Raw genomic sequence first — 19,097 nt, 5'->3', positions numbered from 1 at the left:
CCAGTACCGCAAAGATTAAAAAAAAAAAAAAAAAAAAGTTATAAGAAAAAATGCACGTCACCTAGTGTGCTGTCATCCCGAGGTGTCTATTGCTGGAGTTGGAGGGCGGTGGTGAGCAAGGGCTTCTCTGAAGCCTCCACAGTCCCCAAGGCCGCAGTCAGAACATTAGCGCCGGGCCTCCCCACTCTCCGCGCCCTCCTGCCGGGCCCGTGGATGGGCACACGTCCTGGTGCACCCACCTCCCGTGGGGCTCCAGGATCTGCAGGGCAGCAGGTGTGAGGACCTGCACAGGTGGCTGAATAAGGCGGTCTCAAGATTTCCTCATCAGTTGGGATAACTGGCCTTCATCCTAATCTATTGATTATTTTTTCCCCTCTAGTAACAATAGATCTGTGTGGTTGTTGTGAATCATTCGAAAGAATCTGTTTACCAGCCTGGCATAGAGGCAGGCTTGTAATCTCAGTACTTCCTTAAGAGACTAACACAGGAGGATTGTAAGTTTGAGGCCAGCCTTGGCAACTTAGTGAACCTCTTAGAAACCTAGCAAGATCTTATTTCAAAATATAAAATAAGGGGCCTCAGCCGAACTGCGCGTAGCACGCCAGACCCCTGGAGAAACCAGGCCCAGTAAGATGCTGGGTTCTGGGCAGGGCTCGCGCGTGGGGCACGCCAGCTGGAGCCCGGGTCGTGGGACTCTGGGCCCCAGGCCGAACTGCGCGTAGCACGCCAGGCCCCTGGAGAAACTGGGCCCAGTAAGACGCTGGGTTCTGGGCGGGGGTCACGTGCGGGGCACGCCAGCTGGGGCCCGGGTCGCCGGACTCTGGGCCCCGGGCCAAACTGCGAGTAACACGCCAGACCCCTGGAGAAACCAGGCCCAGAACAGAAAAAGATAAAGAAAAATATCGGAGAGGAGGTAAGAAAGCCGTTATGGATGCCAGGACACTGGAGATGCAGACAAAACTTATCTAAATGCACTGGAACTTATGGAAAAATTCGCCGTGAAAGAGGACTGCTATTTCTCTATATTGTTAAGAATCTCAGACATCACATATAAGGAGAGAGTTTAGCGGAGACCAAGGAGAAATGCGGTGTTGAAAGAGTTCTCCGCGATGGTGGTGGAGACTTGTATTCAGGAGAAGCAGAAACCGGATCTTACCAACTTTATTTTTTTGGAGAAATTACACCAAATGTTGAATGCTACCATCACGCATGCGTAGGAACACTGGACAACATTCAGAGTGGAAAAAGAGCCTGGGAAGGATTTGAAACGGTGGAGGCAGTGGCAATGCCAGTGGCCAATACTCGGGGGAGGCAGAGATCTGATATATTACACCTGTAACCTTTGAAATAATAACCACAGAGACAGTGATCGGAACCTGCTGAGGGGTTAGGCGGGCGCCGGGGCCAGTGGCCAACATCAGAGCTTGCTGTGAGGCAAGGCCACTACTGAGGCCTCTGTGGCCGGGATTGGAACCTGCCGAGGGGTTAGACCGATGCTGGGGCCAGTGAGGCCGGCATTGGAGCCTGCCATGAGGCAAGGCTTGTGCTAGGGCCTCTGAGGTCGGGTCCGGAACTTGCTGAGGGGTTAGGCCGGTGCTGGAGTCAGCGAGGCCGGCATCGGAGCCTGCCGTGAGGCAAGGCCAGTGCTGAGGCCCCCGAGGACGGGACCGGAGCCTGCTGAGGGGTTAGGCCAGTGCTGGGGCCAGCGAGGCTGGCATCAGAGCCTGCCATGAGGCAAGGCCGGTACTGGGGCCTCCGAGGTCAGGATAAGAGCCTGCCCAGGGGTTAGGCCGGTGCTGGGGCCAGTGTGGCCGGCATCGGAGCCTGCCATGAGGCAAGGCCGGTGCTGGGGCCTCCGAGGCCAGGATAAGAGCCTGCCGAGGGGTTAGGCCGGTGCTGGGGCCAGCGAGGCCGGCATCAGAGCCTGCCGTGAGGCAAGGCCGGTGCTGGGGCCTCCGAGGCCGGGATCGGAGCCTGCCTTGAGGCAAGGCCGGTACTGGGGCCTCCAAGGCCAGGATAAGAGCCTGCCGAAGGGTTAGGCCAGTGCTGGGGCCAGCGAGGCCGGCATCGGAGCCTGCTGTGAGGCAAGGCCGGTGCTGGGGTCTCCGAGGCCGGGATCGGAGCCTGCCCTGAGGCAAGGCCGGTACTGGGGCCTCCAAGGCCAGGATAAGAGCCTGCCGAGGGGTTAGGCCAGTGCTGGGGCCAGTGAGGCCGGCATCGGAGCCTGCCGTGAGGCAAGGCCGGTACTGGGGCCTCCGAGGCCAGGATAAGAGCCTGCCGAGGGGTTAGACCAGTGCTGGGGCCAGCGAGGCCGGCATCGGAGCCTGCCTTGAGGCGTGACCAGTGCTGGGGCCTCAGAGGCCGGGATCGGAGCCTGCCGAGGGGTTAGGCCGGTGCTGGGGCCAGCAAGGCCGGCATCGGAGCCTGCCTTGAGGCAAGGCCGGTACTGGGGCCTCGAGGCCAGGATAAGAGCCTGCCGAGGGGTTAGGCCGGTGCTGGGGCCAGTGAGGCCGGCATTGGAGCCTGCCGTGAGGCATGACCAGTGCTGGGGCCTCCAAGGCCGGGATTGGAGCCTGCCGAGGGTTTAGGCCGGTGTTGGGGCCAGCGAGGCCGGCATTGGAGACTGCCTCGAGGCAAGGCCAGTACTGGGGCCTCTGAGGCCAGGATAAGAGCTTGCTGAGGGGTTAGGCCGGTGCTGGGGCCAGCGAGACCGGCATCGGAGCCTGCCGTAAGGCAAGACTGGTGCTGGGGCCTCCGAGGCCGGCATCAGCCTGCCTTGAGGCAAGGCTGGTACTGGGGCCAGTGAGGCCAGCATCGGAGCCTGCCTTGAGGCAAGGCCGGTACTGGGGCCTCCGAGGCCAGGATAAGAGCCTGCCGAGGGGTTAGGCCGGTGCTTGGGCCAGCGAGGCCGGCATCGGAGCCTGCCGTGAGGCATGACCAGTGCTGGGGTCTCCGAGGCCGGGATCGGAGCCTGCCGAGGGGTTAGGCCGGTGCTGGGGCCAGTGAGGCCGGCATCGGAGCCTGCCGTGAGGCTAGGCCGGTACTGGGGCCTCCGAGGCCAGGATAAGAGCCTGCCGAGGGGTTAGGCCGGTGCTGGGGCCAGCGAGGTCGGCATCGGAGCCTGCCGTGAGGCAAGGCCGGTACTGGGGTCTCTGAGGCCAGGATAAGAGCCTACCGAGGGGTTAGGCCGGTGCTGGGGCCAGCAAGGCCGGCATTGGAGCCTGCCTTGAGGCATGACCAGTGCTGGGGCCTCGAAGGCCGGGATCGGAGCCTGCCGAGGTGTTAGGCCGGTGCTGGGGCCAGTGAGGCCGGCATTGGAGCCTGCCGTGAGGCTAGGCCGGTGCTGGGGCCTCCGAGGCCGGGATTGGAATCCTGCCAAGGGGTTAGACCGGTGCAGGGGCCAATGGCCAGCATCGGAGCCTGGCGTGAGGCAAGTTCACTCCTGCGGCCTCCAAGGCCGGGACCAAAGCCAACTTAGGGGTTAGACCAGTGCAGGGGCCAGCGAGACCAGAACTGGGGCCTCCCATGAGGCAAGGCCGCTGCTTGAGCCAGCGAGGTCTGGATCAGTCCACTGAGTAGCCAGGCCACTACTGGGACCATCAAGAGTGGGATCGGTACTTGCAACGCAGCATGCACAGAGAAATATCGCAGAAAATATAAATCAGACGCTTCTCTTAATCAGCAATAACTAGGAGGAAAAGGGCAACAGGAAGAGGTTGAGCTATAGAAAGGGCCCTATAGTGAAGCAACTAATGTGACCAATCAGAGGGTATGTAATACTGGAGGACGGAGCCTCTTTAAAACGCAGGAGGTACATAAACAAATGTATCAAAGTAAATCACCAAAGAAGCGTGGGATGGAGGGAGGGGGAGGGAATGGGATGGGGGCTGGAGGAGGGCTAATTGGATGATGTGTGCTTGTATATCCTCTCAAGTCTTGTACTCCAATGTGATTGATATATGACTACAATGCACCAATTTAAAAAATAAATTAATTAAAAAATATATATATATAAAATAAAAAGAGTGGGCATGTAGCCCAAAGGTAGAATGCCCCTGGGTTCAAGCCCCAATACCACCACCACCACTACCCACCCCCCCAAAAAAAAAGAAAGAAAAAAAGAAACCCTTACCCTCTCCCAGTGCACTGTTGATTATGTTCTCTGCACTGTGCCCAGGATCCTGACTGTGACCAGATCTTAGGGTAGTGACAGTCCGACCGTGGATAGCTATTTCCTGCCTGTTTCTCTGCTAACCCCTGTGCAGTGCTCCCGAGCCCTCTTTCCCTTTGATTTTGGGCTCAGCTATCAGGTACCAAGACTCACAGGCGAGAGGGAAGTGGGAGCGCTCCTGTGAGGACAGACTTAATAAATGCAACCTCTTCCTGCATGTTTTGATATAGATATTTTGGTTTTGGTTTTTGCAGTGCTGGGAATGGAACCCAGAACCTCCCATGTATTAGCCTCTACCACTGAGCCACATTCCCAGCAGCATGATTTTTTTTCCCTAATGTTACCTTCAAAAACACACAGAATGCCGGGCGTGGTGGCACACGCTTGTAATCCCCGCGCTTGGGAGGCGGAGACAGGAGGATCGCGCAGGTTCGAAGCCAGCCGTGCGCTGGCTTAGGAGACCCTGTTTCCAAAATGAAAATGTAAAAATAGGTCTGGGAGTGTAGCCCCGAGGTAGAAGGGCTTCCAGGAACCCCAGTACCACCAAAAAAAACAAAAAACAAAAAACACAGAATGCAGCCTGGGGCTGCTGCCAGACTTAATGGCTCCCCACAGGCTGCCGGCCGCCCGTGAGTTTGGGGGTAGGGTAGTGGTGAAAGTCTTGGCCAATACCAGGTGGCCACTCCTTCCGGGGGTGTGTTTCTCGGCTTTGCTATTATCAATCAATTAGAAATTGCAGGGAAATGTGTCCGGGCTTCAAACCTGTGCTGATCTACAGACTTTTGTTTGAAGAACACCAGGGGACCGACAGCAGGTGGAAGGTAATGTGCGTCTGCCTCTTCCTGGGTTACTTTTCTGATGCAATCTCATTCTTTGGATGAAGCCACCGTTTTCAAATTTGGGGGATGAGAATATTGGGTTGCACAGACAGCAGACAGATGCCTGCTCAGCCTGTGTGGCTGCAGTCGCTCCTGCGAGTGTCTTCACCCATCCTGTGGAGTGAGGATGTCTGGTTTACTTCCCACTGTCTGGTTTGGTACCCGGCACAGAGTAGGTGCTTGATAAAATAGCTGAACGGAGCCAGCATGGTGGCGCACGCTTGTAATCCCAGCATTCGGGAGGTTGAGACTGGAGGATCGCGGTTCGCGGACAGCCTCAGCTACTTAGTGAGGCCCTCTCAGCTACTTAGTGAGGCCCTCTGTGACTCAGTGAGACCCGGTTTCAAAATAAAGAATAAAAAAATGGGGCAGGGGGTGTAGCTCAGCGGTCAAATGCCCCTGGGTTCCATCCCCAGACCCGCAAAATAAATAAATAAATAAATAAATAAATAAATAAATAAATAAATAAATAAAGTAGCTGAATGACATCACATGCCCTGCACACTGCACAATTGCATTCGGAGCATGTTTCCTGTCACCTGTGAATCTGGAGGCCTTTTCTTTGCCTAGGTTGGCACTACCTTTGTAAAAGAAACACTGTGTTCTTGCCATGTGAGGGAGAAGTTCTGAGGTTCGCAGTGATTTCAAATGCGAGGCGATGAGAGGAGATTGAATAACAGAATTATATCCGAGTTTCTGCTCTGTATTCATGGACTCTGATTATCAGCACCTTTCTCCATATGCACGTTCTTCTCTTACACTCCCCCTCAAGGATTCTGTAGTGCAAAGTGGGAAGGAAGGAGAGATGACCATTTATTTATTTATTTTTGCGGTACTGGGGGTGGAACCCAGCAGCATTCTACCTCCAAGCTCTACCTCCAGCCCTATTTTTATTCTTTATTTTGAAACAGGGCCTCACTGAGTTGCAAAGGGCCTAAGTAGCTGAAGCTGGCCGCGAACCCTGATCCTCCTGTCTCAGCCTCCCGAATGCTGAGATTTCTAGTGTGGCCACCACACCCAGCTTGACCATTTATTTTAATTGCATAGGCAGGCATGTCAAACAAATGAAGACCAGAGGCCATGTAATCAACAGTGCATGGGAGGAGGGTAAATGGATTCTTCTGAATGATTCACAACCACCACACTGATCTCCTACTGTTGCTAGAGAGAAAAATGTCTTCAGATAACCAGTGGTCAGCAGATGAGGATGAAGGCCAATTATCCCGGCTGATGAGGAAATCTCGAGACTTCCCCTTTGTTCCTGTAGGTAAGTACAGGCTTTTTTTTTTTTTTTACCTGATATTGAAAAACTGTAGTGACACAGTAAAACCTTACCCAGCATCTTTGGGGACTGACACGTTATATATATTTTTTCAGATAACCCCCTCTAAGCATGATTATGAGTTGAGCCTTCAGAGTACTTTCCAGCATGTGGTAACTCCTCAATAAATGTTAGCTATAATTAGACACATCAAATTTTATCCACTTGAGCCAGGTGTGGTGGCCCATGCCTGTAATCCCAGTACTTGGAGGCTGAAACAGGAAGATCTAAGGTGCAAAGCTGTCCTCAGCGGCTCAGTGAGACTATTAGGACTAGGGGTGTAGCTCGGAGGTAGACTGCCTCTAGGACTAATCCCTAGCAACACACACACACACACACACACACACACACACACACACACACACCTTATCAGAAATCCAATGAAAAAGTCTATCTAAAATTATTAGTTCCTAGGCAATCAAATGTAACTGATTGAATAGACTTAAACTTTTTCCGTTTTTTTTTTTTTTTTTTTTTTTTTTTTTTGTGTGTGTGTGTGTGTGTGTGTGGTACTAGGGATTGAACCCAGGTCTACCTCCAAGCTATACCCCCAGCCCTATTTTTTATTTTGAAACAGAGTCTGGTTAGGTTGATGAAAGTCTCACTACTTGCTGAGGCTGTCCTCAAACTTGTGATTCTCTTATCTCAGCCCAAGTACTGGGATTACACGTGTGCACAGCCTCATCCAGCTGGACTTAAAACTTAGGACCCAGAATTAGCAGCAATAGCCACAGCTTAATATACTGAAAGTCTGCTAAGGACTACTAAGTTGTAGGTCTTTGTCCTGTAAGTAATTCCAACCTTCAGGTTCCTGCATCTGCTGTTGATATATTTTTCTGTTCCTTCCATTAGCATCAGGCACAAAGATTTCTAATGTTCTATGGCACTAGAAGCTAGATACACAAGCTCAAACGACTGCTACGTCAATTTAGAGTAAAAGCCTGGGCCTACCTGTATTCTTTCTTTCTTTCCCTTCCTTCCTTCCTTCCTTCCTTCCTTCCTTCCTTCCTTCCTTCCTTCCTTCTTTCCTTCCTTCCTTCCTTCCTTCCTCCCTCCCTCCCTCCCTTCCTTCCTTTCTTCTTCTTTTTTTCTTTCTGTACTTATTTATTTATTGGGACTGAAGCTTGAACCCAGGGGCGTTCTGTGTCTAAGCCACACCTCCAGTCTTATTTTATTTTTTATTTTGTAACAGGGTTTCCCTAAGTTGCTGAGGCTGGTATTGAACCTGTGAGCCTCATGTCTTAGCCTTCCAAGTATTGAGATTACAGTTGTGTGCCACCACTCCTGGCTTACCTGAATACTTTATTTATTTATTTATTTAGTGACACTGGGGCTCAAACCCAGGGACATTATACCTCCAAGACCCACCCCTGATCCTTTCTATGTTTTTTTTATTATTATCATTATTGGTTTGAAATAGGGTCTCGCTAGGTTGCTGAGAGCCTCACTATGTGGCTGAGGTTGTCCTTGAATCTGCGATCCTCCTGTCTCCACCTTCCAAGTACTGGGATTACAGGTGTGCGCCACCACGCCTGGCACCTGTGCACTTTAAAGTGAAAACCTTGTGAGCCAGGTGTGGTGGCGCACGCTTGTGATCCCAGCATTTGGGCGTCTGAGACAGGAGGATCGTGGTTCACGGACAGCCTCAGCTACTTAGTGAGGGCCTTTGCAGCTCAGTGAGACCCGGTTTCACAATGAAAAAAGAATAAAAAATAGAGCTGGGGGTATAGCTCAGAGGCAGAATGCCCCTGAATTCCATCTCCCTTACTGCAAAAATAAAATAAAATGGAAACCTTGTGGCTTTCATTCTGGCTACTCAGAGGCCTCTTTTGCTGGCTTCCCGTTGTGTTCTGAATGTTGATGTTGATAGTTACATAAACTTGGAATTGGAGAAGTGCTACCATAGACTTGGAGTCTTGTCCTCATTCACTTCTCCTCACACATATTTAGTAGATGCTCACATTTCCAACAAATACTCTATTGAGTTAGACTTCAAGAAATATCTAGCTGGGCTAGGGACGTAGTATGCCTGAGGGACGCAGATTTGAGCCCCAGCATCACAGACAGACAGACAGACACACACACCATTAGCATCATGGTTTTTTTCCTTCTTTTTTTTTTTTTTTTTTTGCAGTACTGGGGATGGAACCCAGGGGCATTCGACCTCTGAGCTACACCCCCAGTCCTATTTTTTATTCTTTATTTTGAAGCAGGGTCTCACTGAGTTGCAGAGGGCCTCACTAAGTAGCTGAGGCTGTCCTTGAACTGCGATCCTCCCGTCTCAGCCTCCCAAACGCTGGGATTACAAGCGTGCGCCACCACGCCCTGCTGGCATCATGTTTTGAAGTCTGAGCTTGCTTTGCCCTCTGGATGTTTAAGCTGTCCTGGGCATTGTTATTGTAGCTACAACTCTTTCCTGGAGTTCATTTCATTTGGAAACTACTAAAATAATTTATGTAGCTATGACTTACATAAGTATTTGAATATCTTTTTTTTTAATTCCATAAAATCTTCTAAATACCTAAGTCATATGCTGCTAGTAAAAGTCACTGCAAGTCAGGCGTGGTGACACACACTTGTAATCCTAGTACTTGGGAGGCTGAGAAAGGAGGATGCAGTTTCAAGGCCAGCCTCAGCTACATAGTGAGTCCTTCTGCAACTCAGTGAGACCCTGTTTCCAAATAAAGAATAAAAAACAGGGCTGGGGTGTAGCTCAGAGGTAGAAAGCCCCTGGGTTCCATCCCAGCACCACAAACACACACACACACACACACACACACACACACACACACACACACACACACAGTCACTGCAGTGCTAGGAATTTCATGTCAATATTCACATATCAAAATCACCAAGTCAGGCCAGGCATGGTGGCGCATGCCAGTAATCCCAATATTTGGGAGATGGAGACAGGAGGACCATAGGTTTGAGACCAGTCTCTTCAATTTAGGCCCTCAGCAACTTAGTAAGACCTTGTTTCAAAACAAACAAAAAATTAAAAAGAGCTCAGGGTGTAGCTTGGAGGTAGAGTGTTCCTCGGTTGAATCCCCAAAACCATGCAAAAAATCACCTGGTTGCACTTTAAAATAATATTGTTTCAGCTGGGCATAGTGGCACATCCTTGTAATCCCAACATTTGGGAGGCTGAGACCGGAGGATCACGGTTCTCAGACAGCCTCAGCTACTTAGTGAGGCCCTTTGCAACTCAGTGAGACCCTGTTTCAAAATAAAGAATAAAAGTAGGGCTGGGGGTATAGCTCAGAGGTAGGATGCCCCTGGGTTACATGCCTAGTACCTAAAAAAAATATTGTTTCAAAGTCTAACTTAATTTGATTAAGACTTCTAAGAACACACACACACACACACACACACACACACACACACACACACACGAAGCAAATAATTTAATAGTGATTTATTTATCTTCCTTAGCATTTTTAACTAGAAGGAACTCAGGACCTTGCTGGTACTTAATCAGATCACTGTAATGAATGGAGATTAATCACTGCCTGTAACATATTACATTATTTTTCCAGAAACATTTAGGATGGGTGATTAAAGTAGAAAGATAAAAGTGTTCCCAGTAAATTTAATTTTATGCAAACCACAAAGACACTATATGAAAACAGTAGAGGTTTTGACTTTAATCTTTAAAAGAAAGAACATTGATTTAAGTAAGAACAGAACCTTGATTTGATCAAGGGAAGAGAGCAAAACTTTTGCTAAAAAGTAAATAATGAGCCAGGCGTGGTGGCGCACGCTTGTAACCCCAGCATTCAGGAGGCTGAGACAGGAGAATTATGCTTCGCGGACAGCCTCAGCTACTTAGTGAGGCTGAAACAGGAGTATCACACAGGTTTGAAGACAGCCTCAGCTACTTAGTGAGGCTCTCAGCAACTTAGTGAGACCCTGTTTCCAAATAAATTATTAAAAAAATAGGGCTGGGGATATAGCCTGGAGATAGAAAGCCCAGGTTCTACCCCCAAGCACCACATACACATACAAAATCCCCAGACCTTTTAATTCTTTTTAACTTTGTGTGTGTGTGTGTGTGTGTGTGTGTGTCTGTGTGTGTGTGTGTGTGTGTGTGTGTGTGTTACTGGGGTTTGAACTCAGAGGCATTCTGCTCCAAGCTATACTCCAGTCCTATTTTTACTTTAGTTTGAAACCAGTCCTCGCTAAGTTGCGGAGGGCCTCACTAAGTAGCTGAGGCTGGCCCTGAACCTGCCATCCTCCTGTGTCAGCCTCCCAAGTACAGGGATTACAAGTATGCACACCATGCCCGTTTGCACCAGTCATTTTAATTTCAATTGCATTTACTGCTACTTGTCCTATAAAGTATACATATAAATGGGGATATTTACTCTGATTCTTAATTTCATTAGCTGGATCCTGAAATTATATATATACACCTTTATTGACACATAGAAGCACACATGTGCCAACACGGTCAATCAAAACTTGCCACACACATAAAAATCAACTGCATTTCTAGATATTATCATTAAACAAATGGAACCTAAAAGTAAAAAACATAATCATTTTAAATCACTCTAATCTGGGTGTGGCAGCATATACCCAGATTTTAAGAATTAAGTGGAATCACTCTACCTGATACTTTGACTTACTATATATCTACAGTATTCAAAACACTGTGTTTGATAGATACATAGCTCAATATGATAGACTATAGAATTTAAAAAGTACTCCCTCACTTTTAATGTGCAAGAGTTTCCTTTAAAGCTGGGCGTGGTGGTGCATGCTTTTATTTACTTACTTATTTATTTATTTATTTTATTATTATTATTATTATTTTGGTGGTACTGGGGATGGAACCCAGAGGCTTTCTACCTCCAGGCTATACTCCCAGACCTTTTTTATGTTTTATTTGGAAACAGGGTCTCATTAAATTGCTGAGAGCCTCACTCAGTAGCTTCGAACCCGTGCGATCCTCCTGTCTCAGCCTCCCAAGCGCGGGGATTACAAGCATGCGCCACCACGCCCGGCTTATTTATTTATTTAAAGGTTCTCGCTAAATTGCTGAAGGTCTCTGCTGGCCTTGATCCTCCTGTCTCAGCCTCCCAAGCGCTAGGATGACAGGCGTGCGCCACCATGCCAGGCTGGTGCATGCTTTTAATCCCAGTACTTGGGAGTCTGAGACAGGAAGAGCACAGTTTCAAGGCCAGCCTCCGCTACTTAGTGAGGACACTCCACAACTTAGTGAGACCCTGTTTCAAAATAAAGAATAAAAGCTGGGTGTGGTGGCACATGCTTGTAATCCCAGTACTTGAGAGGCTGAGACAGGAGAATCGCACAGGTTCAAAGCCAGCCTCAGCTACTTAGTGAGGCTCTCAGCAACCTAGTGAGACCCTGTTTCCAAATAAAATATAAACTAGGTCTGGGAGTATAGCCCGGAGGTAGAAAGTCCCTCGGTTCCATCCCTAGTACCACAAAATAAATAAATAAATTAATTAAATTAAATAAAATTAGGGCTCAGGGTATAGCTCAAAGGTAAAATGCCCCTGGCTCCATCTCCAGTGCCAGAAAAAAAAAGGGTTTCCTTTATTCTTATGTCAACATACAGCGCTTTTTCCTTGTCAGTTTCTATTAGGTCTACCGTTTCCACTTATAGGTATTATAAATATGCTATTCTACTTCCTAGTATTGTTTTCTATTTTCTTCTTCTTTTTTTTTTCTTTTTTTTTTTTTGTGGTACCGGGGATGGAACACAAGGGCATTAGACCTCTGAGCAACACCCCCAGCCCTAGTTTTTAGTCTTTTAATTTTTTATTTAATTTATTATTATTATTATTATTATTATTATTATTATTATTATTATTATTCGTGGTACTGGTGGTGGATCCCAGGGGCTTTCTACCTCTGGGCTATACTCCCAGGCCTATTTTCTATTTTATTTGGAAACAGGGTCTCACTAAATTGCTGAGACTTGGGAGTCCTATTCCCCAGATATCTCATTATGTATATGAAGATATTACAAATTCTGAAAAAAAATCTTAAAAAAATCAAACAAGCAAACCCCTGAGATGCATAACACTTGTGTCCTAAGTATTTCAGAAGGACACGCTCAGCCTGAATCCTGACTGCTTGTCTCCAGGCACTCAGCCTTTAGCTAGCCTCTAATTTCATCACTAAGCTTTGGGAACTCTTGCCTTCTCTTTAATGTATACTTAAAATCCACAGGTATCGCAGGGTTTGTGACTGTGGTGTCCTATGGTCTTTACAAGTTAAAGTACAGAAGAGACCAGAAAATGTCCCTTCACCTTATTCACATTCGAGTTGCTGCCCAAGGATTTGTCGTGGGAGCCGTGACTCTCGGTAACCTGCTTCGTTTATATTTTATGTTCAGTTGCTGTTGAGAGTATTTTTTTTTTTTTTTTTTTTTTTGCGGGTCTGGGGATGGAACCCGGGGGCATTCTACCTCTGAGCTACACCCCCTGCCCTATTTTTTATTCTTTATTTTGAAACCGGGTCTCACTGAGTTGCAGAGGGCCTCACTAAGTAGCTGAGGCTGTCCGCAAACCACGATCCTCCAGGTCTCAGCCTCCCGAATGCTGGGATTACAAGCGTGCGCCACCACGCCCGGTGAGAGTATTTTTATTATATTTATTTGTAGAGGATGAATACGGGTTAAGGTCATACAACAGGGGAGAGGGGAGGAGGGCTCATCTTCACTTGAAGTTGCTGCCAGTAATGGGCTTAATTTCCTAGGATTCTGAGCACACAACCCTGACAAAACCCCCGCAGAGACCTGAATGATGGGTTGTTATCCTTAATAGTGAAAGGAGCAGTCAGCAACTCCTGCCCTAAAGAACTCAGGCAGTGGCTATATTCCCCAGCTATTTTGAACAGTAGATGTAGTTAGAGTAGTTGAACTGGGAAGACTTTTCCTGAGGGTACTGGGGATTGAACTCAGGCATTCTACCTCTTATACTGGGGATTGAACTCAGGCATTCTACCTCTTATACTGGGGATTGAACTCGGGCATTCTACCTCTTATACTGGGGATTGAACTCAGGGGCATTCTACCTCTTAGCTACATCCTCAGCCCTATTTTATTTTTTATTTTGAAACAGGGTCTCACTAAGTGATGAGACTGACTGCCAACCTACTATCCTTCTGTCTCAGCCTCCCAAGTACTGGGCTTACAAGCCTGTGCCACCACACCCAGACAGTCTTGACCTTCTTTCATTCCAAGTGCGAAACTTTGCACAGTGGCAGTATGATAACAAGTGAGGTTTATCCAAGGCACAGTCATTGCTAATTGAAAACCTTTCCCTGCAAGGCACAGTGGTCTGTCTGCCTTCCATCCAGGTGACTCAGGAGGCTGAGGCAGGATTGCAAGTTAGAGGCCAGCCTAAGCAAGTTAGTGAGACCTGTTTCAAAATAAATAGAAAGCCGGGCGTGGTGGCGCATGCTTGTAATCCCCGCGCTTGGGAGGCAGAGACAGGAGGATCGCGCAGGTTCGAAGCCAGCCGCGCGCGCTGGCTTAGGAGACCCTGTTTCCAAATTTTAAAAAAATGTAAAAATAGGTCTGGGAGTGTAGCCCGGAGGTAGAAGGGCTTCCAGGAACCCCAGTACCACCAAAATAATAATAATAATAATAATAATAATAATAATAATAATAATAATAATAATAGAAAAAAGAGCTGGAGATGTAGTTCAGTAGAACAGTGCCCCTGGGTTTAATCCCCAGTGCCACAAGAAAGAGAAGAAAGAAAAGCTAGGTACAGTGGCATAAACCTATAATCCCAGTACTTGGGAGGCTGAAACAGGGGGATCATAGGACTGAGGACAGCCTCAGTAACTTAACAAGGCCCTCAGCAACTCAGCAAGACCCTGTTTCAAAATAAAACATAAATAAAATTGGGCTGGGGCTGTAGCTTGGAGATAGAATGCCCCTGGTTGTTTCAATTCCAAGTAACACACACACACACAAACACACACACACACACACACACACACACACACACACACACACACACACACACGGAGAAACCTTTCCTAAGTTGGAGCAATAGGGAAATCTTTTCTTTTTTCTTTTTTTTTTTTTATTGGTGCACTATATTCATACATCAAAATGGTATAAAAAAAACTTTTGTAGACATACATGCACACACTGCCCAGTCAGCCCCCACCCGATCCCCACCCCGTTCCCTCCCCATCCCTCCTTCCCATGCTTGGCTTAGTGTTTGACATCTAGTACTATAGCAATTTATCCAAAATTAACAATGATGATCTCACATAACAGTTTCATTTGTCTGATACCAAGCTTTTGATGACTTAAAGATAACATTTCAATATTTCTTTTTGCTTTCTTTCTTACCAGAGAATACCTTTTCTTTTTTTTTTTTTTTAGGTGAAACTATCTCACATTTATTTATTTATTTTTCAGAGAAAATCTATCCTACTATGGAATATGAACTCTAGATACACAAAACGATCTCAAAAAAGAACAAAGCTAGAAGATGTATATTTTCTGATTTCAAATGTTATAAAGCTATGATAATTGAAACAGTGTAGTACTGTTATAAAGGCAGATATATAAACCATTGGAGTTAAATAAAAGCCTAGAGATAAATTCTTCCATATATTATCAAGTTATTTTTGACAAGGTTTCCAGACATTTGGTGGAAGAAATAATAATCTTTTAACTAAATATTGTTGAAAAATAATAATTACATGAAGAAGAATAAAATTGGGCCCTTACCTAACACCATATACAAATATTAACTCAAAATAGATAAAAGACCTAAATATAAATCTTAAGACTATAAACTTTTAGAAGAAAATCTGGGTCATAAAACCTCATGACATTGAAATTGGCAGGGTTTTCTTGGATATGATTTCAATGGCACAGGCAACAGAAGGGTAAACAAACTCCCTAGAAAATAAAAAAAATTGTATATCCAAAGGCAATATAGACAGAGTTAAAAGTTACTGATAGAATGGGATAAAATATTTCCAAATGCTATATCTGAAGGTATATTAATATTCCAACTAGAAATCCTAAAAATTAGCAACAATAAAAGCAAACAATACAATTTAGAAATAGGTAAAAGACTAACATAAATAATGAATCTCCAAAGATAGCCAATCTTAGTTGTCTGTTGGATGGAAAATCTTTTTTCTCTGGTTCTGGTATGTGTTATTTTTTCTTAATCCATAAGAACAGGTGTAAAATTATCATGGTTAATTCAGTTTATACCAGTGCAAAATTGGGGGGGTCTACATTAATGAGAATAAGCTACAGTGTCCTCGGCCCACTTCATGCCCTGAAGAGTAAAGCCAGCCCAAGAGTGGGGAAAGGATCACAGAACAATGGGCAGAGGGCTTGTGTATAGGAAGTTATGTGGTAATTATTTATTGTAATGAGTTGTGATGTGTCAATCTTAAACCAAATACAATAAAAAAACTTTTGAAAACATTTAAAAATTGTTTAGAGACTGTGGATTGAACACAGAGGCATATCTTTTTTTCTCTTTTTTTTCTTTCTTTTTTTTGAAGATTTAAAGAAGTTTATTAGAAAGATAGAAATACAGAAAATAGAAATACAGCCCCATGCCAAAATGGCATGGGGGGGTGACTCGAAATGAATACACCTCTTTTTTTTTTTTTTTTTTGTAGTACTGGGATGGAAACCAGAAGCGTGTGCCACCACGCCTAGATTAATTTAATTATTTTTAATCTTAATTAAAACCCCAGATCTTGACGGACACATTTGTAATCCCAGAGCTGAAACAGGAGTATCACACAGGTTTGAAGACAGCCTCAGCTACTTAGTGAGGCTCTCAGCAACTTAGTGAGACCCTGTTTCCAAATAAATTATTAAAAAAATAGGGCTGGGGATATAGCCTGGAGATAGAAAGCCCAGGTTCTACCCCCAAGCACCACATACACATACAAAATCCCCAGACCTTTTAATTCTTTTTAACTTTTGTGTGTGTGTGTGTGTGTGGTACTGGGGTTCCTGGAAGCCTTTCTACCTCCGGACTAAACTCCCAGACCTATTTTATATTTTTTTTTATTTGGAAACAGGGTCTCTAAAGCCAGCAAGGCTGGCTTCAAACCTGCGTGATCCTCCTGTCTCCGCCTCCCAAGCGCAGGGATTACAAGCGTGCGCCACCATGCCCGGCCTCTCTTTAATTTTGAAACTGGGTCTTGTTAAGTTGCTGAGGTCCTGCTAAACTGTTGAGGCTAGCCTCAAACCTGAGATCCCCTCGAGTACTAGGAGTACAGGCATCCACCACTGTACATGGCCAACAAAAACTTTACTCCAAGCCAGGCATGTTGGTGCACGCTTGTAATCCCAGCATTCAGGAGGCTGAGACTGGAGGATCGCAGTTCGTGGACAGCCTCCGCTACTTAGTGAGGCCCTCTGCAACTCAGTGAGACCCTGTTTCAAAAATAAAGAATAAAAAATAGGGTAGGGGGTGTAGCTCAGAGGTCACATGCCCCTGGGTTCCACCCCCCAGACCCACACACATACACAAAAAGACAAAAACAAAAATAAAAAACTTTACTCTGAAGTTATAGTTCTAGCCAGGAGGGTGGGTTATAGCTTGGAGGTGGGATGCCCCTGGGTTTCTGCAGTACAGGAGGATGGGGTGTAGCTTGGAGGTGGGATGCCTCTGGGTTCCATCTGCAGTACCGGAAATAAAAAAAAGGTATAGCTCAGTGATAGAGTGCCCTTGATTTCAATTCCTGGAATTACATGCACACACCAGTACTTAAAAGGCTGAGACAAGAAGATTGCAGGGTAGAGGCCAGCCTCAGCAACTTAATGAGGCCATCAAGCAACTTGGTGAGGCCTGCTTCAAAATAAAAAGACTGCATGTGTAGATTGGAGGTAGAACATCTCTAGGTTCAATTCCCAGTACGAGAAACAAAAACAAAAGAGAGCCCTACATTTCATCTGTCTACAATCAGAGCTAACTCACCCACAGGAGTATAAATCCCTAAAGGGAGGGATTAGATTGCTTTATCTTTTTTTCTTCTTGGTACTGGGAATCAAACCCATGGGTATCTACCTCTGAGCTACACTCCCAGACCCACCCACCCCTTTTTAAAATTTATAACAGGATCTCTCTCTCTCTATGCTGCTGAGGCTGGTCTTGAAACTGCGATCCTCCTCTCAGCTTCCCAAGTACTGGGGTTATAAGTGTGCGCTACCATACCCAGCTGAGATGTCTATTGCTGTTCTTGTTGTTGGTGGTGGTGGGTTTTTTTTGCTGGTCTGGGAATGGAACCCAGGATATTCGACCTCCAAGCCATAACCCTGGCCCTATTTTTTATTCTTTATTTTGAAACAAGGTCTCACTAAGTTGCAGAGGGCCTAAGTAGCTGAGGCTGTCTGTGAACCACAACCTTCCTATCTCAACCTCCCGAATGCTGGGATTACAAACCTGCGCTACCACGCCCGGCTTTATTGTTGTTGTTGTTGTTTTGTGTGTGTGGTACTGGAGATTAAATTCAGAGGCATTCTATTGCCAAGATACACCCCCAGTTCTATTTTATTCTTTTATTTGAAGCAAGGTCTCACTGAGTTACTGAGGCTGGCTTTGAGTCTGCTATCCTCCTGTCTCAACTTTTCAAGTACTGGGATTACAAACATGCACCACCACACCCAGCCTACTGTTTTTAATCTTAATATCTGGTCAAATTCTCCTAGCATTCGCAGGGCGTGGCGGCGCACGCTTGTAATCCCCACGCTTGGGAGGCTGAGACAGGAGGATCGCACAGGTTCGAAGCCAGCCTCAGCTACTTAGTGAGACCCTGTTTCCAAATAAAATATATAACAGGTCTGGGAGTGTAGCCCAGAGGTAGAAAAGCCCCTGGGTCCCAACCCCAGTACCACCACCAAAAAAAAAAAAAAAAAAAAAAAGAATTCCTAGCATTCTACCAGTGTTTTAAAATTCAAACTTTAGGGTAACAGAATAATAGGATAAATTCAGATTGATACTGATTTCAAAAGACCCTTGAGGTTTTGTTACTGTAGCCACTTGTATGACCCAAGCCAAAAGTTAGTAAATGAAGTGTTTTATTTTTAAACTGTGGACTAACTTCACAAAAATACAAGTAGAAGAAACTCAGCGTTTTCCCCCATGGATTCTCTATTGATGTACATCTTCTTGTTTCTAGGTGTTCTCTACTCTATGTATAAGGATTACATTAGGCCTCAATTCTTCAATACGTCAAAGAAATGAAGCTATCTGCTGAGCAAGAAAGACCAGAGTCGTCGGAAAACTATTTATAATGAAGAATGAATTTTCAATATGTAGCAAATGAAACTACACAAACATAAAGAATTCTATAACCTTTGTATATTAAGTCTTCAGTGTTTTAAGAAGTTGATTTCCAAATCAATAGTCATAGTCAATTCGAAAAGATCCCTTGGTTTTTTTTTTTTGTTGTTTTTTTTTTAATGGCACTGGGGGTGGAACCCAGAGGCTTTCTACCTCCGGGCTAAACTCCCAGACCTTTTTTATATTTTATTTGGAAACAGGGTGTCACTAAGTTGCTGAGAGCCTCACTAAGTAGCTGAGGCTGGCTTTGAACCTGTGCGATCCTCCTGTCTCAGCCTCCCAAGAGTGGGGATTACAAGTGTACACCACCATGCCCGGCTAAGATCCCTTGTTTTTATCTTTTTATGACTTTTTTTGTGTGGGTCTGGGGATGGAACCAAGGGGCATTCAACCTTCTAGCT

General features: G+C 46.1%; 1 protein-coding gene across 1 annotated transcript; it reads left to right on the top strand.

Moving 5' to 3' along the window:
- Nucleotides 1–6,222: 6,222 nt before the first annotated feature.
- Nucleotides 6,223–18,597, top strand: HIGD1C (HIG1 hypoxia inducible domain family member 1C; the record flags this gene model as incomplete). The annotated part of the gene is made up of 3 exons (XM_080706374.1): nt 6,223–6,316; nt 12,575–12,709; nt 18,533–18,597. The coding sequence occupies 3 exons, from the start codon at nt 6,223–6,225 to the stop codon at nt 18,595–18,597; spliced, it is 294 nt and encodes a 97-aa protein (XP_080562500.1).
- Between the last annotated feature and the right edge of the window lie 500 nt (nt 18,598–19,097).

Source organism: Muscardinus avellanarius (genome assembly GCF_963383645.1).
Source record: "Muscardinus avellanarius genome assembly, chromosome: 11".
NCBI classification, from domain to species: domain Eukaryota; kingdom Metazoa; phylum Chordata; class Mammalia; order Rodentia; family Gliridae; genus Muscardinus; species Muscardinus avellanarius.
The sequence above is the reverse complement of the archived record's forward strand: the minus strand, read 5'-3'. Positions and strand labels throughout refer to the sequence as shown.